This window comes from Myxine glutinosa, chromosome 8 (genome assembly GCF_964187855.1).
Source record: "Myxine glutinosa chromosome 8, kmMyxGlut1.1, whole genome shotgun sequence".
Classification (NCBI taxonomy): domain Eukaryota; kingdom Metazoa; phylum Chordata; class Myxini; order Myxiniformes; family Myxinidae; genus Myxine; species Myxine glutinosa.
The window spans coordinates 42,019,594-42,038,603 of record NC_136268.1 but is presented as its reverse complement, the minus strand read 5'-3'; the positions used below and the strand labels follow the sequence as shown (position 1 = coordinate 42,038,603).

The window sequence follows — 19,010 nt, the reverse complement described above, 5'->3', positions numbered from 1 at the left end:
CATCATAGGTGAAATGTGTTTACCCAGGAACCCCTTTTTTGTCGAAGCGAATCAAAGTCCACACTTCTGACTCACCTTCATCCCTTTGTTCCTCTATTTTATTGCCTGTGGCAATTGTATCTATTTATTGTATCTATCTATCTATCTATCAATTGTATCTATCTGTATACAGATATATATCTATCTGTGGCAATCTATTTATTCCTCTGTATGTCCATTACTATTCCTCTCTCCACTGCTTCAAGGTTGCAGCTCATTGCCATCTCATGTCATCTCCAATTTCCATTAATGATCTTCTTTTTTTTAAATTCTTGTTAACCTTCTGTAATACTCTGCATAATTCTACAGGTCGTTACCTTGTCCGATGAATGTCCGCTTGGTCCCTTTTGCCCTTTTCACTGCTATATTGAAGTGCTCGCTTTAAGATTTATTTAGGTATGAACTGGATTTTATTTGATTTGATTTATTTGCTGAAAGAACACGATGGGGTTCTCCAAATGTTTGCTTTGTTTAATTATTGCCGTGAAAACGATTCTGTGAGATGAATATTTCATTATATTTCAAACGGGTATGCATGAGTCTTCACTTGAATTAATCTCTGAGAAATCTGCACAAAAGACTTTTTCTCTACAGACGTTTCTTTCCATTTCATTCCAATATGCAATTGGAATGAAATGCTTTTCTTTTATCATTTATCCTATTTGTAATAAACTATTTGGTGATATAGTGTGGATGCTCATTTATTACAATATATGTACATAATATGTATATACCCTCAGACCCCGCTATATATATACACATACATTCCTGGATACATTCCTGGAAAATCCACGTAAAACCTGCGAGAAGTGGGGCATTCTTTCATTGGAAAAAGGGAGGATAGGTCCCTGAGTCACGAAAATCCACGAATAGAGAGGAGTAAACTGCGAATAGAGAGGAAAAATCTGCGAATGGCGAGGCAAATCCCGCTTATGTCGACGATAATCCGCGAAGGTTTTCTAAATACCGTAAGTGAAGCTAACGGACCGTGAAAAAAAAATTCGCTTCTGAAGTTCGCGGAACATGGCAGTGAATATTTTAAAAAACTGCGAATTTGCGGGACACTTTTTCACGAATAGAGAAACAGGTCGCATTTTATTACCCGCGAATACACGGAACCCGCGAAATAGCAGGGCCCGACTATATATATATATCCATTATATATACATATATATATGTGTGTGTGTGTGTGTATGTATGAATGTGTATGAATGATCTGGTGTGTTTTGTTGGTGAGTGGTGAAGGGTATAAAAGTGGGTGTTTGCTTGTTCCACCATGTTTGTTTGGTGCTGTGGATTCTGGATGCGGAGGTGTTGTTGTTGTTGTAGTCTGCGTTCACACTGGCTGGGGGTGGGGGTATGTACGCATCCAGGTGTAGTTGCTGCATGTGGATGTGTATGTGCCCCTGCTGGCCCACATTAGCTGACCGTATCGAGGTTGAAGGGCCGAAACGGGATGATGCTGAGGACCTCGACTGAGGACCCGGTCAGTGCGGCACACTTGTGACCAGGTGTTTTGAACTTATATATATATGTATATGTATGTATATGTATGTATGTATATGTATGTATAATGTGTATATACGTATATATATATATATATATATATATATATATATATATATATATATATATATATATATATATGTGTGTATATGTGTGTATATGTGTGTATATATGTGTATATATATATGTGTGTATATATATATGTGTATATATATATGTGTATATCAGTCATTAAGCGACTTCATACCATCAGTGGAGAACCGTCAGTAAGGTGTCCCATTAGGTTGGAGTGCCAAAATTACAGATACTAATATATATATACTGTATATATATATATATTATTTTTAATAAACAAACATATGCAACACAAGACTGTTAAAATGAGACAAGCACACCCACTGAGTTGGGTGGAAGTGATATCACTTCCTAGGGTACTCTGGGTAATAGTGACATCACAACAATGGTGCCGCTTTTTTCACTACACTCAGCAGGGCATTTCCGAAGGAGCAATTTCCTCCTCCCCATGGATGCCGACCTATGGGGATTGTCCATGATCTAAACCATTAAAATGCTGAATGTCAAGAAAGGAAGCAGCATGTACCATTTTTTAAGTCTTTGAGGTCTGATTTACCTATGACTGAGACATGGTTTGAATGACCGACCTCCCACACTCATAGCGGTCGCAAGCTCCAAGATGAGACACATTCACAAGTTTTTATCTTCATACTCAGGGTATTGCTTTTTATCCTTGGACCTATGAGCAATTCCATATAAGCTGAAGTTGAAGTTCCTTTTCTTTTTATTCTCTCTTTTAATCCTTCAAACCTCCCTTCAATCGCCTATCTTTCCCAACTCTCCTTCATCTCTAATGCCCGCTGCGCACTAGCCAAGGGACCATAACAAGCTTGTCGGCGACAGGTTAGTCAGCGACAGTTTTTGATAATTGTGTAATGTATGACGGCTGACGATCGTCGTCAACTATTTTTTCAGGTGCGTTGCCAACAATTGAAAAAGTTGAATATGTTCAACGTTCACGACAAGTTATCGGTGATAAACTTTTGTGAACTTTGTAGCCAAAAAAAGGTATCATGAGAGTTCAATACATTAGCCTGAACCTGCCCTTGTTTCTTGTCGTTAACAAACCTTCAGAAACAACACAATAGTGCTGTTCTGCTTCATCGCCAACGATTTTTGTCGCATCGACTAGTATGTGGCAGCCTTAACACCACTGATCTTTCACAGGCTCTACTAACAGCGCAAAATCACCTGCGAGATCTGGTGCCGAATTTCACCTTCAACCTTGGATTCTCCGGAAAGTTCTACCACACTGGTGAGTTTTATTTCTTGTCACAAGCAAATAACCCATCCTTCTTTTATTTTTTATCATGATTTGGTGTTCACATAAGTTTTCTCTATTTTGTTTATGTCAGAGGATCACCCATAAAGATTTGGCATTATGAGACTGTATTAATACCAACAACCAAGGGTAATTCACTTTAATTGCTATAATTCATAATTGAAAGTGTATTAAATGGTATTGTGATCATTTGCATAACAAAAATTATTTGATGAAGGCTTTAATTATTTATTACTGCAAGGGTACCCAGCGTTGCCCGATGCTGTCCTAATCCTGTTGGCATTTTTAAGACATCAAATTTTGTTTTTTTTGTAAAAAAAATTGTGGTGCGTACACCTATTAAGGAATGGAGTCAGGGATCATTTAACATTACCTTTCACATAGACAAAGTAGCTACAAAGCGTGCTTCACGCTTCCAGCTACAAAGCACTATAGAGCAATTTTTAAAAATTCCAACTTTTTAAAACAATTTTCTATTTTATTACTTATTGAAATTTTTTTTAAATTGTTTTTTTTTTTTTCTGCTAAAACGCTCCTCACCACTCACTGATGAACCTCTGAAAGTTTGACAGAGATGCGTTTGGCCATCTTCAAGAAAATTGGCAACAGGCAGACAGACAGATAAGCGGATCTCTCTTATCGGATAGACGTTTCATGCTCATATTGCAACAATACCATAAATCTTTTATCACAAACTTTGCATGTTGTAAGAATATTGCAATAAACTGCAATAAACGTTTAACCATCCCAAAAAACTACATTGATGATAATATATAACTGTCTTTTGCTTTGCATAGTTACATAATTATTTTTAATTCCCAACTTTACAAGTTTTTTACATATTAAATATTCGAATGTAAAACTGTACATGGCTATTTTTTGTTTTGTCAGATCTTTAGTTTCCATGATATAATTAATGGAAACGCTAAATGTAGGACACGCTTTTAACCTTTGGATATGTGTATATTATACTGTTTGGCTCCTTTATCATCATATGTATTCTTATATTTCTGATGAACATTTCCATGGAATAACGTATCATAAAACAACTATGTGAGGAGGAATACTCTTCAAAAAATATTCAGAAATGCTTTGTGTATCTCAGTAAATTTGCTTCATATGTTTGAAACTGGTTTATCCCTGTGCTATAGGGTAACCTAAAAAGGTGTGTCCTGGGAAAAGTTTAAGAACTTTAATATTATCCAAGAAAACTTAAAAACAAAATTTTCAGATCATACCACTCACTCATAGTTAAGATATCACTGAAAAATACCGACTCCTCTCCGGACTTGCTCCCCCAGCTCTCTCTGTGCTCTGTCCCCCAATTATTCCTACAGGTCGCACAAGATCTGCCTGCAACCCTCTTATGGTTAAACTGCCAAAATTAAGACTCTCTGCTCACCTTCACTCCTTCATTCCTCTTTTCTCCCACCTCTGGAACAAACTCCCCCACTTCCTTCAATCCCACTCCCCCCTACAGGTCTTTAAAACAGCTGTTCACCACCATCTCTTATCTTCCCCCTTCCAAAACCTTGATCTTTTCTACCCCCGCTAATTCACCCCAGATCCACTTCTTTGAAATTCCAACTTCTTTCCTGGAAGTCCTTGCAGTGTCCATATGTTTTATACCTCTTCCACCTCCCCCCAAGCCCCCTCCCTCCCACAGATCTCCGGATGTACCTGCTCTCAAATGTTGTGTTTGTGTCCTTCCCCCTCTCTCCATCTTGTCTACCGCTCCCCTTATTATATGTTTTATGTGTCGGTTTGACTTTGTGTGTGATTAATGTTAGCTCTTTCACGAGCCTCGACCTTGCATACAAAATAAATAAATAAAACTCAGTTGTCAACAAATACATTTGACAATTTTACCTTGAAATTACTGACGACGTCGATGTTCGACTATATTCTCCAAATGGGAACCATTTCGCTCGATGCAGATGGCCAAATGTCGAGCAAATTGTTATTGATGACTTGCATCCACCGATTTCTCCTCAAGCTTTCTTTGCTGATGTTGAGCTCTTGACAACAGTGCCGAGGAGATTTATTTTGACTGCGGGGCAACTGAGTCAGCAATGGCAGAAATATTCTCGGGTGACCTTACTGATTTTGGTGGGCCAGGACAGAGCGGCCGCCTCTGTTTGGGGAATTCATATTCAAGACTGTGCCATGCTGTCTAAATGTTTCACAAACCTTGGAATTTGAGTTGGTGGGTGTTTTCTTTGTTGCAAAATGTGCATAGAAGAGGCATCTTGTCTGTTACAACGAATTTGTCTGCAGATCGTTTTCTACAGAAAAGGACTTTTCTTCAAGTGTCCACAACATGGAGTGTGAATGTCGCAGAGTCAAAATACTCGGCAGATACATTCTCCCACTCACCTCTGAGTTCTTGAAAAATGAAAGGGATTGAATGAAAACTTTAAAGGTTATTGGACTTCTCCAGGGGCCCATTTTTATTGGGCCACGTTGCACATTCTTCAATTCCTTATCATTGCTGTTTGTGAGATGGAAATTAGATTAATGGATTCTGGGTTTTCAACTCGACATTTTGAGGTTAGTCATGGAAAAGGATGATATCAAGGAATAACAATTATTTCAAATGAATGATATTATTCTTTTTTTAATTAATATTATCAATGCTATGATTAACAGAACAAGCCTGGTGTTGGCTTAACAGTTAAGGTGGCTGGCTTGAGATCTTATGGTCCTGAGTTTGAGTCCCTGTCAAATCCATTGAATTAATACCAGGTGGGTTGACTCAGCCTGCCATCCTTCTCAAGTTGGCAAAATGAGTACCAGCTGACTGATATGGGGGGCATTGCATCTGCGGCATAGCCACCCCCCCCAGAAAATGATGCAGCCAAGCAGCCGCAGGAGGCATATGAACCACCGACATACAATGGAGAATTATTTTAATATATACCATTTCAAGTTAAGGATGAAATTTTTTTATTCTGGAGACCTACGTATACCTATCTTTCCTTGATGGTTCTTTTTCTGGAGACCTAAACCTATCTTTCCTTGATGGTTCTTTTTCTGGAGACCGAAACCTATCTTTCCTTGATGGTTATTTTTCTGGAGACCTATACCTATCTTTCCTTGATGGTTCTTTTTCTGGAGACCTATACCTATCTTTCCTTGATGGTTCTTTTTCTGGAGACCTATACCTATCTTTCCTTGATGGTTCTTTTTCTGGAGACCTATACCTATCTTTCCTTGATGGTTCTTTTTCTGGAGACCTATACCTATCTTTCCTTGATGGTTCTTTTTCTGGAGACCTATACCTATCTTTCCTTGATGGTTCTTTTTCTGGAGACCTATACCTATCTTTCCTTGATGGTTCTTTTTCTGGAGACATACGTATACCTATCTTTCCTTGATGGTTCTTTTTCTGGAGACCTATACCTATCTCTCCTTGATGGTTCTTTTTCTGGAGACCTATACCTATCTTTCCTTGATGGTTCTTTTTCTGGAGACCTATACCTATCTTTCCTTGATGGTTCTTTTTCTGGAGACATACGTATACCTATCTTTCCTTGATGGTTCTTTTTCTGGAGTCCGATACCTATCTTTCCTTGATGATTCTTTTTCTGGAGACCTATACCTATCTTTCCTTGATGGTTCTTTTTCTGGAGACATACGTATACCTATCTTTCCTTGATGGTTCTTTTTCTGGAGACATACGTATACCTATCTTTCCTTGATGGTTCTTTTTCTGGAGACCTATACCTATCTCTCCTTGATGGTTCTTTTTCTGGAGACATACGTATACCTATCTTTCCTTGATGGTTCTTTTTCTGGAGTCCGATACCTATCTTTCCTTGATGATTCTTTTTCTGGAGACCTATACCTATCTTTCCTTGATGATTGTTTTTCTGGAGACCAATACCTATCATTCCTTGATGGCTCTTTTTCTGGAGTCCGATACCTATCTTTCCTTGATGGTTCTTTTTCTGACATTGGTGCAAATAGTTTAGAACAGAGGTAACTCCATGTGCTACTTGTTTTTTGTCTGTTGTATTTATATTTACCTCCTCCACTGAAGGTGGATAGGTGTTATGTGTTTCACCCCTGCCTGTCGTTCTGTTTGTTTGTGAACAGGATATCTCAAAAAAGTTGTAGACTTATAACAAAACTTGGTGGATGAGTTGGTTAGGTGACAAGAACAAGCTGATTAGATTTTCGTTGATGTCCGATTCCAGATCTGGCCTATCACTATCAGTGGGAAACAAAACGTAAATTGTTCAGCCAGGTGGAGGTATGCTCTCTACTGAGTGCCCTTCTAGTTTTGTCATGTATTTGCTGTATTTTCATATTTTATCTATTTTTGGCAATTTTCAGCACATGCAGCTGCAATATGAGCGTCCATGCTTTCTCGCCAATAGTCAGCTCAGTTTAATTGTGGGGGAATTAACGAAGAAGCAGGTCCATGTCATGAACTTGAAGCATTAACCTACTGTATGTGTGTCACCCTGAGATTGTATGTTCACTTGATAAAGGTGTTTCAATGTCAAGGGAAGCTCAAAGCAGTGCACATTCAGACTAGTTCATTCCATTATGTTTCTCGAGGCTAACATATAAGTGTCCTTGGACAGGATCTGCCCTTGAAAATGCCGGTGATGACCTGCTCCTGGCGTATCGCCATCATTTCTGGTGGTTCCCTCACATGTGGAATCACATGCAGCCACATCTCTTTCCAAACGAGACCTTCCTAGCAGAACAGATGCGGTTAAACAAACAGTTTGCTATCGTGAGTTTCTGCCATATACACGATCAACTCTCTTCATTACCCTTTTTCATTGCGATTAAATTCTGTAGCCTTTTCACCATTTCTCCTCTTCTTTAGAGGGCCACAGGCACATAATAATCATGTTTGCTTTAATTAATAAATCATGACTTCACTTAACACTTAATCGTTGGTCTTTCTTTGAATGAATATCTAGGAAGGAGATATATTCATGTTTTTGGGTGTCCTTTTACGCTTGATTGGCCCCGTCCTCTGCAAAAAAAATGGCGATTTGATTACCCATGTGACCTGCTACGTCGTAAAGGGAATTATTTTAGCTGCGGGTAGTCTTTATAATGATTTTGATTATCAGAGGATTGTTGATCAAAAAAAATCTTCACCAAACTCACTTTCTGACGACTCCGAAGCGAGTTGTGTGCCATTGGTTTGGTGACGAACTGAACACCTCAAAAAAAAAATGATTTCAAAAATCCACGTTCAGTTCTTTGTTTATAGTTTTAAAATCAATGAATCACATCGACACAATTTTTGTGTCTGTGGACCTTTAAAACCTGATGTTTTTTTTTCTGTTTCTAACCATGACACTTGATTATCACAGCCTTATCCTCAAGCTGTTCTGGGATCATAGGGCCATTGCACTTGACAGCTTGATTTGAATTGCATTGAGGTTTTTCTTTTATTCAACATGGCAGTCACATAATACAGGGATTTTCAACACAATTTAAGCCGATCACGGAAGCTTATAGCAGAGCAAAGATAATATCCGATTTACACTGAGGAGCCTGTACACGTGTTACAAGCAGGAGCATCCCTTATACCGTGAGACCATGTATTCATTTTTACCTAGGCCACCAAAGGTGGATGGAGGTTATGTTTTCACCCCTGTCTGTCCTGCATGTCCGTTTGGTACTTGGCAATTTTTTTATTTTTTGATAACTATGTTGATCACTTCCGTTTTGTGTGTTTGTTTGTGTGTGTGTTTCTCTGTCCGCTCACTTATACTTGCCTACAGGTCACAATTTTAAGCCGATCTTCACGAAACTTCACCAAATGGTTGAGTTTGTGGTCCGACAAAATGCAATATATATTTTTGACTTCAAAAAGTCAAAAGGTCAACATAGGCAGGTCCATGTCAACCACTTTTTTCAAATTTCTAAAATCCTCAATTTTCATCTGATTAACTTGAAATCTGAATGGGATTTGCATATCGACTTACTGAAAACAACCACTAGCTATTTTTGAGGTCAACATAGGTCAAAAGGTCAACATAGGCCAAAAGGTCAGCAAAGGCCAAATTTCTAAAATTGTCAATTTTCATCCAATTATCTTAAAATTTTAAGACGATTTGCATATCTGATCAATGAATTCAACCCCTAACTATACTGAAACGCAAAAGAAACTTACCACCTTTGAAACCTTTACATATCAACAATAACACTGTGTGTAGTAAATGTGTGAACTTATTTGTGGACAATAGTGTCCTCACTGTCAGACAAAACGGTCACGGATGGTCACTTGAACCTTCAATGGTCACTTCATAGCACAGCTGTTGAACAGCCGTTTTGACTGTCAGTGATTAGCCAAGGGGTACAGGATGATTTTAATGAGCTGCACGTGATGTCTTGATATTGGCTTTAAAAAGGCCGGTGCAAAATGGGCATTTCAATCAACATGCCACGATTGTCAAGGGATCAACGGCAGCGTGCCCTGGGCATGCTGCAAGGCGGACTGAGCTACCGTGAGGTGGCACGTCGCCTTGGCTGTTCACACCAGACGATATCGGCCCTGGTGGACAGAGACACCCTCCACAACTCTGCAGATGACAGACCTCGATCAGGGAGGCCAAGAGTCACCACTGCAAGGCAGGACAGGCAGATGGTCCGGAGTCACCTGCGGGATCGATTCCGTCCAGCATCCCGCACTGCGGCAGAAACTCCGGGGCATGCAAACCCACGGATCTCCAATGATACTGCACGAAGACGACTGCATGACTATGGTCTGACTGCCAGAAGACCATACAGAGGCCCCGTGATGACGGCTGCCCATCGCCGCAACCGACAGAGATGGTGCCAGCAGCATCAGCGGTGGACCTTGGCACAGTGGAACGAGGTCGCTTTCAGCGATGCGTCAAGGTTCTGTGTGGTCAGTCCTGATGGGCGTGAGCGTGTCTGGAGAAGAACTGGCGAGCGATATGCCGATTGTTGCGTGCATCAAGCCAACAGGTGGGGTGGCCCAAGTGTGATGGTGTGGGCCGCCATATCAGGCCGGTACAGGACGCCACTGGTGGTTGTGGATGGGAATCTTAATGCCCAGCGGTATGCGGATAACATCCTGCGACCTCATCTGCTGCCATTCCTGCTAGACCACCCAGAACTGAGAACCTTTCAGCATGACAACGCTCGTCCCCATGCTGCTCGCTTTACCACTGCATTTCTCCAAGGCGAGAACATCAACACCATGCAGTGGCCTGCGCTCTCCCCTGACCTGAATCCCATAGAGCACCTGTGGGATGAGCTTGGGAGACGCGTAGTTGGCAGGGCCAGGACACGGGCAGAGCTGCTTCAGACATTGAGGACTGAGTTGGACAGAATCCAGCAGCAATCCATCCAAAGACTGGTAGGCAGTATACGCCGACGATGCACTGCCTGTATCCAAAACAATGGTGGCCACACACGCTATTGACAGGGGACTGACATTGCACCCTGTGCTGTTCTGTACTGTAGAACAAACTGATGAGATGGTGTATCTTGGTCAAAAACTTGACATGTCATCAATAAAATGCCAATGTTTCAATTAGCAATTGTTGGTTTGTTTTATTTTGAACTGTTACAATTTTATTACATTTCAAACAAGTAGTAAGTTTATTTTGCGTTTCAGTATATTTCAACCCCTAAGTCAATTTTCATATTCCTAAAATCCTCAATTTTCATCCAATTGACTTGAAATCTGAATAGGATTTGCATATCAGCTAACTGAATTCAACTGCTATCTATTTTTGAGGTCAACATAGGCCAAAAGGTCAACATAGGCCAAAAGGTCAACATAGGCCAAAAGGTCAACATAGGCCAAATTTATAAAATTGTCAATTTTCATCTGATTAACTTAAAATTTGAAGACGATTTCCATATCTGGTCAATGAATTCAACCCCTAACTATTTTTGAGGTCAACATAGGCCAAAAGGTCAACATAGGTCAGATTTCTAAAATCCTCAATTTCCATCGGATTGACTTTAAATTTGAATATCATTTTCAGATCCGCCAACTGAATTCAATCACCAACTATTTTTGAGATCCAAATTGGCTAAATGGTCAACATAGGCCTGAGGTCAACCACTTTTCCCTAATTTCCAAAATCCTCAATTTTCATCCGATTGACTTGAAGTCTGAATAGCATTTGCATATCAGTTTACTTAAACAACCACACACTATTTGAGGTCAGCATAGGCCAAAAGGTTAACATAGGCCAAATTTCTAAAATTGACAATTTTCATCCAATTAACTTAATTTGAAGAAGATTTGCATATCAGGTCACATAATTCAACCATCAATTATTTGTGAAGTTAAAAGGATGCTCTACCGAGTCTCATTCTACTTTGTTCACGTTTGCCAAGTGTCGCTCCATGAGTGATTTTTCATCTGTCTGTCCGTTTGTGAACAAAATATCTCAAAAAGTTGTGGACGGATTCGGATGAAATTTGGCAGAGATATAGTGTATGTGACAAGGGCGAAATGTTTAGATTTTGGTGAAGATCCGGATTCGAATCCGGCTAATATAATTTTAAAAGTGATTATTCACCATTGGGAGATATGGCCAAAAACGATACATAGCAGTATATCTCCAAAAGTTATGAATGGATTTGGACGAAACCTGTTGACCGGTTGTGAGTGACAAGGAAGAATGGATTCAATTTTGGTGAAGATCCGGATCCGGATCCAGCTAGTAGAATTTTTTAAGTGATTCTTCACCATTGAGTAATATGGCCAACCAGGCGGAGGTATGCTCTCTACTGAGTGTCGTTCTAGTTACCTTAGTTCTGAACATGCTACACTTCATGGCATTGGAGCTTCCTGTTTCGAAAGTGAGTTCGAAAGATCAGAAGAAACGTACCATGAAGGTTTGGTGAGTCGACGTGAAACTTGCTGCTGTCGCTCATGGGGAAGCTCTTAATGCCAGAAAGCTCGTGCTGCAATGCACACCACATCACACCATGACACTTTTCTCTTCCATCCAGGGAGACATGAGCAGATGGAAGAGGCTCTACATCTTTGGTTTATTGCTTGAGGAGAAGGTTCATTCCCATCTCTGGATTTATGTTGCTAGAAATATAAATGCTGCTAATTTACAACAGCTTGACAACTTCCACTGATTTCTTCCTCTCTTCTTTCTCATGGAGTGTAGCATTTGTATTTCCATGTAGTTGGCAGTGCACAGATAGTCGTTTACTTTTGTGAACATGCTTTGGATTGACACATATGGATGAGCTCAGTGAAGAACTGATCGAGGAGCCTGTGAATGAATGAAGGAACTGAACCAGTGATATATCGGTGTAAAAATGATAATTTATCGATGACTAGCAGAAGTACCCGGCATTGCCGGGCGGGGGAGGGGAGGGGGAGGGGGAGGGGGAAGGGGAGGGGAGGGGGAAGGGGAGGGGAGGGGGAGGGGGAGGGGAGGGGAGGGGAACGGGGGGAGAGCGAGACCCTTGGTAAAGCGAGCGATTTTTTTTTCATAGCGTTCATAGCGTCATAGCGTTCATAGCGTTTCATAGTGTCATAGCGTTCATAGCGTTCATAGCGTCATAGCGTTCATAGCGTTTCATAGTTTCATAGCGTTCATAGCTCATAGCGTTTCATAGTGTCATAGCGATTTTTTTTTCATAGCGTCATAGCGTTCATAGTGTTCATATCGTTCATAGCGTTCATAGCGTCATAGCGTCATAGCGATTTTTTTTTTCATAGCGTCATTGCGTCATAGCGTCATACTCATAGTGTTTCATAGCGTCATAGCGTCATAGCGTTTCATAGCGTCATAGCGATTTTTTTTTTCATAGCGTCATAGCGTCATAGCGATTTTTTTTTTCATAGCGTCATAGCATCATAGCGTTCATATCGTTCGTAGCGTCATAGCGTCCATAGCGTCATAGCGTCATCACGTGATCGCTCTGAGCGAATCAGCGCCCACCTGCTCTGATTCCGTTGATTCCGTGCGCTGAAATGCGCTGAGGTAAATATGAATAAAAAATATGGATCGTCAAATATTTTGAGTTCGGCCATGTTCGTCCCAGGCTCAATGGCCATGTCTATGCCAAATATCAAGCACGTAAGCCTCTCCGTTTAGGAGTCTATCGGTAACATTACACACACACACACACACACACACACACACACACACACACACACACACACACACACACACACACACACACACACACACACACACACACACACACACACACACACTGTGTTTTATATATATAGATAGAAGGTAAAAGTCCCACGTTCCAAATGTAATGTACTAAACTTGAATGTGATCTCTCTTTGCGAGCACATCCTTGTAATTATTATAGATAAAAGGAAAATCTGTTTTTCATTTTGAGACGTCGTTAAAAAACGTTTGTATGAATATTAACTTAATGTCCACATGTTTCTTCGTTTAATAACTTTCCCACCTTTCCTCCTGAGAGCATCTTGCCTCACCTTGTGCTACCTATCTTAAGCAGTCTCCGAAGTGTGACAGTTAGAGAACATGGATGATGCCCTCATTAGCTTTTTTTTTAAAACAAATTCTACCATTAAACATGAATGGGTTTGTGAACCTTTCAGATATTTTTGCAGGAACGTAGAGTTCAGGGTCCATTATCCCATGTAGTCACAAACGAGTTCTTTTGAAAAAGTGCACTAGATGTTGGTGCTAATGACAAAGCAAGTTATTTGACCGAGTCTCGTTACTGGTGATATGACAAAGCTGTAACTCCATCTCTCGGTATCAAGCATTGATCTCCTACCTTGTTGGATATTAACTGTTTTTTAAGGTTTCTTTTTTCAGTTGGTTTATTCCTCCTTGACAAGTAATTCTCCCTAAATATTCAACATTTATCTCACAGTCAAGGACAAAATGGGAGATAGGGATGGGGTTGTGGAATGCTCAGGTCTTCTCCTCGGCTATAGTACAGAGAACCACACTGAAATATACAATTTGGTGTTCAGTCATTACTTATCCAATCTCAACCAAACTTGACAGGAGGACTTAGGGTCCCACGATGTAGATTGTCGTTGCATCATTTTCTCACCTCACCAAAGGGGTTTCCACACCAAGAGAGTTGCATTTTGAGGTGTATATCTGTACAAATGTAGCTTATCGTGGAGTTTCTCCAATGCGATTTTTAAAAACAAAAGTAATAACAACACTTCATGATAGTAGCATGATATTAATGTTATTACAAAACAATAATATTACGAATAATATCCACCCTCCCCAAGGGTCTTTTGCAACATGCAATATTGCCTCCCCACCCCCTCCTCCCTTGCTCACCTCCCTATCCCTGACATGCCTCCCCTGCCCCTCCTGCAGTGAGCAGGTGTATTAGTGTATGCAAGTGCACTTTCTGTCCCTTACTCATTTTAACTTAATTATTTCTGAAACTGGATAGGTAACGTCCAAATTCAGACTCCCCCCCCCCCCCCACCACCACCTCCTCTCTACCCTCCAAACCCACCATTGCTCACGGCAATAACTGCTGTGCTTTGTTTCAGTGTCTTCTGTTTAATGTTACATCACCAGGCCATTCAAATCACAAGTTCCACCAATAAGAGAAGATGCATCTCTGAATATTTTCGTGTATTGTTTTATCTCTAAATCACTCATAATACCATCAATATTTAAACACAACTCCTTCACACGAATGAAACTTTCTTGTATGTGTTACGTGGTCCCCTCAGTGCAAAACAGGTCTCGGTGGCCCCCGGACCGTGAGAGGACCTTCGCCAGCAAATAGTCTTATATAGGCGCATTCGCCACGCAATCCATAGGAATTTCACCCAGGAGACAACTGATGTGCAAGTATATATTTCCAATGGTAATGATACCAAACACTTTCAAAGACACAACCACGGAGATTTTCCCCGAGCAATCAACAATACACAACCAGGCACAATCAATAGTACAACCATGTGAACGCATCTACACAAACTCTAAGATGGCCATCTTAATCTTATACATTCCTCACGTGAGCCCCACTCCTGACTCCCTCCGTGGTCAATGTCTCTCCTCTCCGCACACGGGCGGTTGGACGAACCCCGGGCGGACGTGCTCCCAACGTGCAGTCTCGTACTGGGGCCGCGGCTGCAGCGCACCTCCTTGCCAAGCCACGGGGCAAACCCAGCGCGGCGTCCAACGTGCGCGAGGCCCCAAGTGCGACCCTTACGCGTCCTTGTAGATGGGCAAAAACCCAGCGCGGCTTCCGACGCGAGCGAGGCCCAACGTGCGGACCCGTACGCGTCTTTGTAGACGGGGCAACCTGTCCCGGACGCTTGGTTTCGTGCACGAACTCACGGTGACTGGACGTGTCAAAAGGTATTTACCTCCCAGGTAACTCCTCTCGCCAGACGTTCGAAACGGCGCGTTTTCCACGCAGCGCAAGGTCGCTTCCACCTTTTGTCGGAGCGGGGCGAGGAAGAAGAAACCTCCTTCTTTCCCTCGTGTTTTTTTCTCCTCTGTTTCCGGTCACTTCCGTTTCCGGCCACTTCCGTTTCCTGCCACTCTTTCAGAAGGGCTCCTGACCCTCCAACCACAACAACTACCCAACAACTTAATATACTACACCCGGAAGCAAAGACCTGCATGGTAATTCACATTCATTCACATAAATATGTAACACTCCCCCCCTTCAAGAAAGAAAGTTTGAACCCAGCGAAAACTTTCTTTGCCGGCCAATTTGAAGAAACAAACCCAAATAACTCAACCCCCCCACATTATCAGTTCCCCCCGGGCACAGTTATCACTTAAAAATAAAGCCAGTTAAGCCACTCGATAGCACTTTTCCGGGAGGCCAAGCCGAGTATTCACTACATGGATGCCTTTAGGAACGCGGAGTTCACGGTTAGTCCGTGCAGGAAAGTTCTCTACATGGGCGCCTTGAGGAACGTGGAGTTCACGGTTAGTCCGTGCAGGAAAGTTCACTACATGGACGCCTTTAGGAACGGCGTTCACGGTTAATTCGTGTAGGAATCTTGGCTCGGCGGCTCCGCCGCCTTCAGTGCTTCAACTTCTCAGAACGTCCCTAATAATTAGGGTGGGACCACTGGTCCCTGTAGTCCCCTGAATACCGGTCTTCTTCTCGGCCACTACTTTGCCAATTCTTCCTTCGGGAGCGGCCGTAACTCAGGGAGCCTCCATAATAATATTGACTGCGGCCACCACCAAAACTACCGCCCAGTTGTCCTCTCCTGTAGACCTCTCGACGCCTACGAAATGCCTTCCCTACTGTTATGGTCCGACCCTCCAAATCCTTGCCATTCCAATTCTTCTCTGCCTCTCGGGCGTCTTTTGTGCTGGCAAACGTGACAAAGCCGAACCCTCTTGACTGTTGCGTTTCCCAGTCTCTTACCAACCGCACTTCCACCAGCGGCCCATATCTGTTGAAGACAGAGGTCAGAACTTCTTCCTCTGTTTTGAAGTTCAGTCCCCCTACAAATAACTTGGCACTTTTGTCACCATCCCGAGCTGGGGTGGTGTTATTTTCCCTGCTGGGCTCTTTATCAACCCTCAGGTTACCATAAACTTGACCCCCGGCCAAATCATTCCCGAGAACCACAGATACACCCTCTACAGGAAACGTGGCTTGTAAACCGACGGTGACCGGTCCTGACACCAAATCGGACTCCAACTGGATGACCTGAAGGGGAGCACTAACACCGCCCCCGATCCCCTGTAAACGAACACTATCCCCCGTTGCCGTCTCCTCGGACCATGGCAAAATGCCTTCAAGCATTAACGATTGATGGGCCCCTGTGTCTCTCAATATCCTAACCGGTCTCCGGTTAGTCGAGGCTCCATCCAGTGACACAAACCCCTCGGAAATAAATGGTTGGTAACCCTCTTGATGGCGATTTCTTACGCTAGCCATCGCATTCGGAGTTGTAATAGTCGGACTCCGCTCTGGGTTGTCCCTTTTCATGAGGTAACAACTGGACATCAAGTGTCCAGGTTTTTTGCAAAACGCGCAAGTAGGCCCGGAGGAAAAACTCGGGGTCTGCCTCGGGCCCCCCGAACTATAAGTTTGTCTTGGGCCCGCATCCCTCTGATTTCGAACCGGTGGGGTATCATAGTTGTCCCCATAATCATCTCGAGGCCGCCGCCATGTATGGTCGTTCTCCGCACCTGCTGTTCCCCACCTCCCCTGCGGAGATCTAGGCGAGGAGTTAGGTTCGTGGACCCCTATTCGGTGGGTTAAGGCATAATCATCTGCCATGGTGGCTGCGTCCCACAACTTTGGTACCTTCTTTTCCTGCAGGTACACTTTGATGTCCTCGTGGACACACTGCTGGAATTCCTCCACCAGGATCAAGTCCCGCAATGTCTCGAAGTCTTTCCCGACTCCTTTTGACTCACACCACCGATCAAACATGTTTTCTTTCACTCTGGCAAACTCCACATGGGTCTCACTCTCCCTCTTCCTGGCATTCCTGAATTTTTGCCTGTAAGCTTCCGGAACCAACTCATAGGCCTTGAGGATGTGCTTCTTCAGTACCTCATAATCTGCACATTGGTCCATTGGTAGCGCCGAATAAATTTCCTGAGCTTTCCCCACCAGCACACTTTGTACGAGTATGGTCCAGGCCTCCTCCGGCCAGTTTAATTGTCGAGCCACTTTCTCAAAGTGTGGGAAGAATTTCGCGACTTCCTTTTCACTGAACGGTGGAACCAGCCTCACATGTCTGCCCACATCCCAGGTTTTCTGGTTAGGTGTCGACCCCGTCAGCAAGGGTGGTGCCTCTCCCCGTTCTCTCATTAACTCCAGCTCCTTGAACTTGATTTCCCGCTGAAGCTCCATGTCACGTTCCTTTAATTCCCTTTCCGCTTTTCTCTCCTCTGCTTCGAGTTCCCTTGTTTTCATCCTTTCTTCTGCTTGTTTCTCTTCTCTCCTCTCCTCTGCTTTCCTTTCTTCTTCTGCTCTTTCCTTTTCTGCTTTCCTTTCTTCTTCTGCTCTTTCCTTTTCTGCTTTCCTTTCTTCTTCTGCTCTTTCCTTTTCTGCTTTCCTTTCTTCTTCTGCTCTTTCCTTTTCTGCTTTCCTTTCTTCTTCTGCTCTTTCCTTTTCTGCTTTCCTTTCTTCTTCTTTGATCCGTTCCTGGCTCCGTAATTGCAACTCCAGTTTCCGGAGCTCCACGTCTTCTGGTTCTTCGGGTAGCCACTCCCAGGCTAACTCGTCCCATGTTCCTAATCCCACCATAGATTGTATCACCGTGGCCTGCAACTCTGCCTTCCTCAAATTAGTTCGGACCTCCAAGTTAAAATGTTTGGCCAATTTCAAGAGATCCGACTTTAGCAACGCTCGGAACTGTGCCTCACTCGGGGTTACCCCAAAGTTCTGTGCCACAAACGCCATGGTGCCTATCGTTAACACCTGTTAACCTTCACCCCAAGACTTTCCCCAATTTCTCAAAAAAAAAAAATATTACCAATTAATAATTAATTAATAAATTTTAATTACCAAAAATATTATTATTTTATTATTTTATACACTTTTAGATCCCGGACGTAGACCCAATTGCGAAACCGCAAATCGTAATTTGGACGAGCCCCCAATTCTGTTACGTGGTCCCCTCAGTGCAAAACAGGTCTCGGTGGCCCCCGGACCGTGAGAGGACCTTCGCCAGCAAATAGTCTTATATAGGCGCATTCGCCACGCAATCCATAGGAATTTCACCCAGGAGACAACTGATGTGCAAGTATATATTTCCAATGGTAATGATACCAAACACTTTCAAAGACACAACCACGGAGATTTTCCCCGAGCAATCAACAATACACAACCAGGCACAATCAATAGTACAACCATGTGAACGCATCTACACAAACTCTAAGATGGCCATCTTAATCTTATACATTCCTCACGTGAGCCCCACTCCTGACTCCCTCCGTGGTCAATGTCTCTCCTCTCCGCACACGGGCGGTTGGACGAACCCCGGGCGGACGTGCTCCCAACGTGCAGTCTCGTACTGGGGCCGCGGCTGCAGCGCACCTCCTTGCCAAGCCACGGGGCAAACCCAGCGCGGCGTCCAACGTGCGCGAGGCCCCAAGTGCGACCCTTACGCGTCCTTGTAGATGGGCAAAAACCCAGCGCGGCTTCCGACGCGAGCGAGGCC

The 19,010-nt window shown here is 42.9% G+C and overlaps 1 protein-coding gene across 1 annotated transcript in view; it reads left to right on the top strand.

Annotated features, from left to right (window-relative positions):
• The window catches only part of LOC137432431 (bifunctional heparan sulfate N-deacetylase/N-sulfotransferase 2), a 493,706-nt gene that overhangs the window by 291,386 nt on the left and 183,310 nt on the right, over positions 1-19,010 (top strand). Inside the window, exons 6-7 of the mRNA XM_068124366.2 lie at positions 2,788-2,875; positions 7,495-7,649. Of these exons, the coding sequence (XP_067980467.2) occupies positions 2,788-2,875; positions 7,495-7,649 (243 nt within the window). The remainder of the gene's footprint in view (positions 1-2,787; positions 2,876-7,494; positions 7,650-19,010) is intronic.